Genomic DNA, 3,977 nt, shown 5'->3' on the forward strand with positions numbered 1-3,977 from the left:
CTAAAAAGCAGCTCAAGAGTGTCAAAGCAAAAATGTTTGTCCTTTCAATTATAAATTATATTTCATAATATAATTATTATATTTAACAATAAATAAGGGGAAAAGCATTAGATAATCAGTAATACCAAAGACAGTTGGAATATATTTTAATACAGTTGAATTCCAAAGCCATTACTTAATAGCTCTGCTTTCATTTTTGCCTCATAATAGGGACAAACAAAAATGTGAGTGTGTGTGGACAAATATCATATGTTTGCACGTATAGGAGGATTAGGAGGAACTTGACGGAGGAACAAGGGGGAGAAGAAGGGCGGAAATGGTGGGGGAAAGGGAGAGAGGCAAACCATGAGAGACTCTTGAATGCTGACAAAAACTGAGGACTGATGGATGTGGGGGGGAGGGGGGGATGGGCATGGAGGAGGGCACTTTGGGGATGAGCACTGAGTGTTATGTAGAAACTAATTTGACAATAAACTATTTAAAAAAAAAATTAAAAAAAAAAAGAAATGGCTAAAAGAAAAAGAAAAAAAAATGTGAGTGTGTGTGTTTAGCAGAGCCTCTATTGAGTAACAATTATTATTGGACTCAGAGTTAACGTCAGGGTGAGAACCCAATACAAATGAATGGCCTGGTGGTCCAGAGGGACCCCAGCCTGCTATGTTGCATAGCGACACAAATCTTGTGTAAGTAAGGTCTTTAGCCAGTCAGTCTTTGCAGGACACTCAAGCCCATTCTCAGTAGGCCCTGGCTAGACTGTGTCAGGAATGTTTGGATGGCATGATTGAATTTAAGGGGAAAGAAATGCAATTCCAGATTCTGGCATGGTCTGTGAACCAGTGCTAGATGTTAAGCATCCTTTAGACCACTAGTGTGCCTCTCAATCATTTCTTTCCTGTGTCCTCCAGAAAATCCATGCTAATGATTCAATGAAGAGGGGTTAACCTTTTTATCCCTCCACAAACTCCAACTAGTTTCCCACTTTTGCTATTCTTTTCTGGCACTGTCCTGAACGTATCAAAGCCACAGCCTTAGTTCAGTCAGTACTGAACTGACGAGTCAGTACTCAGGTGGACTATTGCAGTTCTTCACTGCATGGGCTCTGGGATCTTCCCCCTATAGTAGACTAATTCCAGTCACACCCAGTGCAGTGTTTTGTGCCCATTAGTCTCAGGATGCAAGTTCCTTAAACCCAAAGCCATTCTGGAGATAATCTGTGTCTCCCAAGTGCATTTCTGAACACGCCCCTCACAGGAGGACCCCTGGCCTGGGCAAATCCAACCAGTAGTAAATCTCCGGACGTGACATCCCGTCTTGCCTTTAATCAAGCCTCTTCTTCTGCCCAGCATGTCATTGTTCCGCACCTTCTTATCTTCATGGAGAACTTCAGTACATCCTTCAAGATCTCACCCAAGGTTCTCTACAACTATGATTGTATCAGAACCATGTTGATATGTGGTCAGCTGCTTGAGTATAATGGTTATCGTATACAACAGTGGCTTGTTTTCCTCCTTCAGATTTCATCTCCTCCTATTCTGCTTGGCCTTTCTATTCTTTGGCCACGCCAGGTCTCAAAGTCTTTCCTTTGGCTCTTTCCTTTGTTGAGATCCATTCCCTGTCCCCAAAGCTGCTCTTCACAGGACTGGCTAATTCACCACTCAAGTATCAGCTCAAATAGAGTCCTTACTGTCACAGATCTATAGTCTCTCCCCCCCCAACCCCAATCACTCTCTTATAATCCTGTTTTATTTCTACTGGAGCATTCATCGCCATCAGAAATGGTCTTGTTTATCCCCATGTTTATTTGTTCCTTTCTTCAGTTCTTCTACCCCTTAGAACTGAGATGTACTAACCTTGTCTGCTCATTCACTCATATAACCCTAGTTCCTACAGTAGTGCTTGATACAGAGTATATATCAGGAAATATCTTTGAAACTATTATTTGTAGGGTTAGCAACTGTAGGAATGGGGATAAATAGGGTTATCTTATGAGTATAGGTTTCCTGGTGAGTGGAAGTAAAAAGATAGGCATCCTAATCAGCCTCACCTCATTGCCACCTCTTTAGGAACTCTTTCCTGAGTCATTTTTGAATATTTTTCCTTTTTGTGTTTCACAGCTGTCTTTGCTTGTTTGAGCATATTCACTGGAGAGAAACCATTTACATTCAAGTCCCAGTTCTGTCTATATATGCTCTAGGCAAGTAATTCAAGCTCTCTGTGCCTAAGTTTCCACATCCATAAAATGGTGCCTGCCTCATGGGATTGTTGGGATGATTACAATAATATATGCAAAAATTAAGTGGCCATAATAAGTACAATATTCATGTTAGTCATTAATATTAGTTGTTTTCTATCATGTGGAAACAGGACAAAGTTGACAAATTCAAATAAAAGAAGTTATCGGTGGGAGAAAAATGTGATAGGGAACATGTGTGTGGCAGAGAAATGAGAGCAGCAAGGACATTTGCTTCCAGAAATTCAAAACAACATAATTTATTAATTATACATTTAGATATTTGTGATACACACATATATAGGAAATAGAAAGCTATTTAGAGTACCTTCATGAGTTTGTGTCGATGTTATAAATTTTATTTTTAAAATCATTTAACAAAACCCATCTTGCATTTTAACATTTTAAAATAACATCCATTATATCAAAATCTCAAGCATCTAAAAAAATTGTAAAAACCATGATTCAAGTCAACGATGAAGTGTTTTGAGGTTCGGTGGGTAAACATTATTTCATTTGTCTATGAAGAATTTACTCTGTTCCCTTCTGGCTTTTTCAAGGCTTTCAAAAGTGATCATTCCTCTTGGCAGTTGCAACTTACTCTTTTCTGTTTCCAGTATGTTCTCAGCTTCACCTTAAATAAAGTACAGAAATATGCAGGGTGACAAAATGGCAATTAGTGTTTTGTAAGAAGGCCAAATTGCTATATCTCAATGACAAACTGTAACAGTGTTGGAGGTATGCCCCTAAATCTCACATTCAAATGTTTCACCCATTGTCCTTGGGGGAAGGAAACTCCCAAAGGAAGGTCATTCTTTCCCTTGGGAGGAAAGGAATTCTGAAGACTCAGAGATAAATCAGATGCCATAGATTTTATTTGATAGATAATTACATTTTAAAATGTAAAAGAAAAAGAATACCATGTAGTATTTTTTCCCTTGAAAGAAAGTCAGGATCGTAAGCCTTAGTTGTGTTTGGAGGGGTTAGGGATAGAGAAATGAAATACAGTCTTACTATATTGCCCCTTAATATGTAAGTGACATGCGTAAGAGAAAATAAAGCTTATTAAAATTCTGCCTTTTCAGAAAAGCTAATCTTTTACCTGAGACTACTTATAAATACCCAAAATAATATTAAAGTTTCTTTAGTCTGTATACATACATATACACAAGAATATACATTTTATAAGCAATTCCTCTTTCAAATAACAGCTAGTACTTTCTTGGGCCCAGTTGAAGACTAATTAGCAAAATTTTAAAAATTATAATCTACATTGTTGACATCTGTAAACTTTACTTGGAGTGAACACACGTTTCCTTTAAGTACCTCTATTTTATTTTTTTTAAATATATTTTTTTAATTTTTTATTTATTTCTAGGAGAGAGAGAGACAGCGTGAGCAGGGGAGGGTCAGAGAGAGAGGGAGATACAGACTCTGAAACAGGCTCCAGGCTCTGAGCTGGCAGTCAGCACAGAGCCCGACACGGGGCTCAAACCCACGAACCGCGAGATCATGACCTAAGTGAAAGTCGGACGCTTAACCGACTAAGCCACCCAGGAGCCCCATGTTACTATTGAGGAAAGAAACATGTCATAATAGAAGATAATTCAGTGTAAAGGAAAGAACCCTTTGCATTCCACATTGTACCTTGAGAGGCTAACTTCTCAGTTAAAAACTAGAATACTTTTAGGTAAATAGAATTCTTCTTATGAGTCATTCATTTTTATTTATAATAAAATTGTGATGG

The 3,977-nt window shown here is 38.2% G+C and overlaps 1 protein-coding gene across 1 annotated transcript in view; it reads right to left on the reverse strand.

The window, feature by feature from the left end:
- Positions 1-2,491: 2,491 nt before the first annotated feature.
- PLGRKT (plasminogen receptor with a C-terminal lysine) overlaps positions 2,492-3,977 on the reverse strand; it is a 44,341-nt gene continuing 42,855 nt past the window's right edge. The window contains exon 6 of the mRNA XM_039230846.1: positions 2,492-2,864. Coding sequence (XP_039086777.1) covers positions 2,743-2,864 — 122 coding nt within the window. The 3' untranslated portion in view covers positions 2,492-2,742. The remainder of the gene's footprint in view (positions 2,865-3,977) is intronic.

Source organism: Hyaena hyaena, unplaced genomic scaffold, assembly GCF_003009895.1.
Source record: "Hyaena hyaena isolate Hyena2069 unplaced genomic scaffold, ASM300989v1 scaffold_51, whole genome shotgun sequence".
NCBI lineage: Eukaryota > Metazoa > Chordata > Mammalia > Carnivora > Hyaenidae > Hyaena > Hyaena hyaena.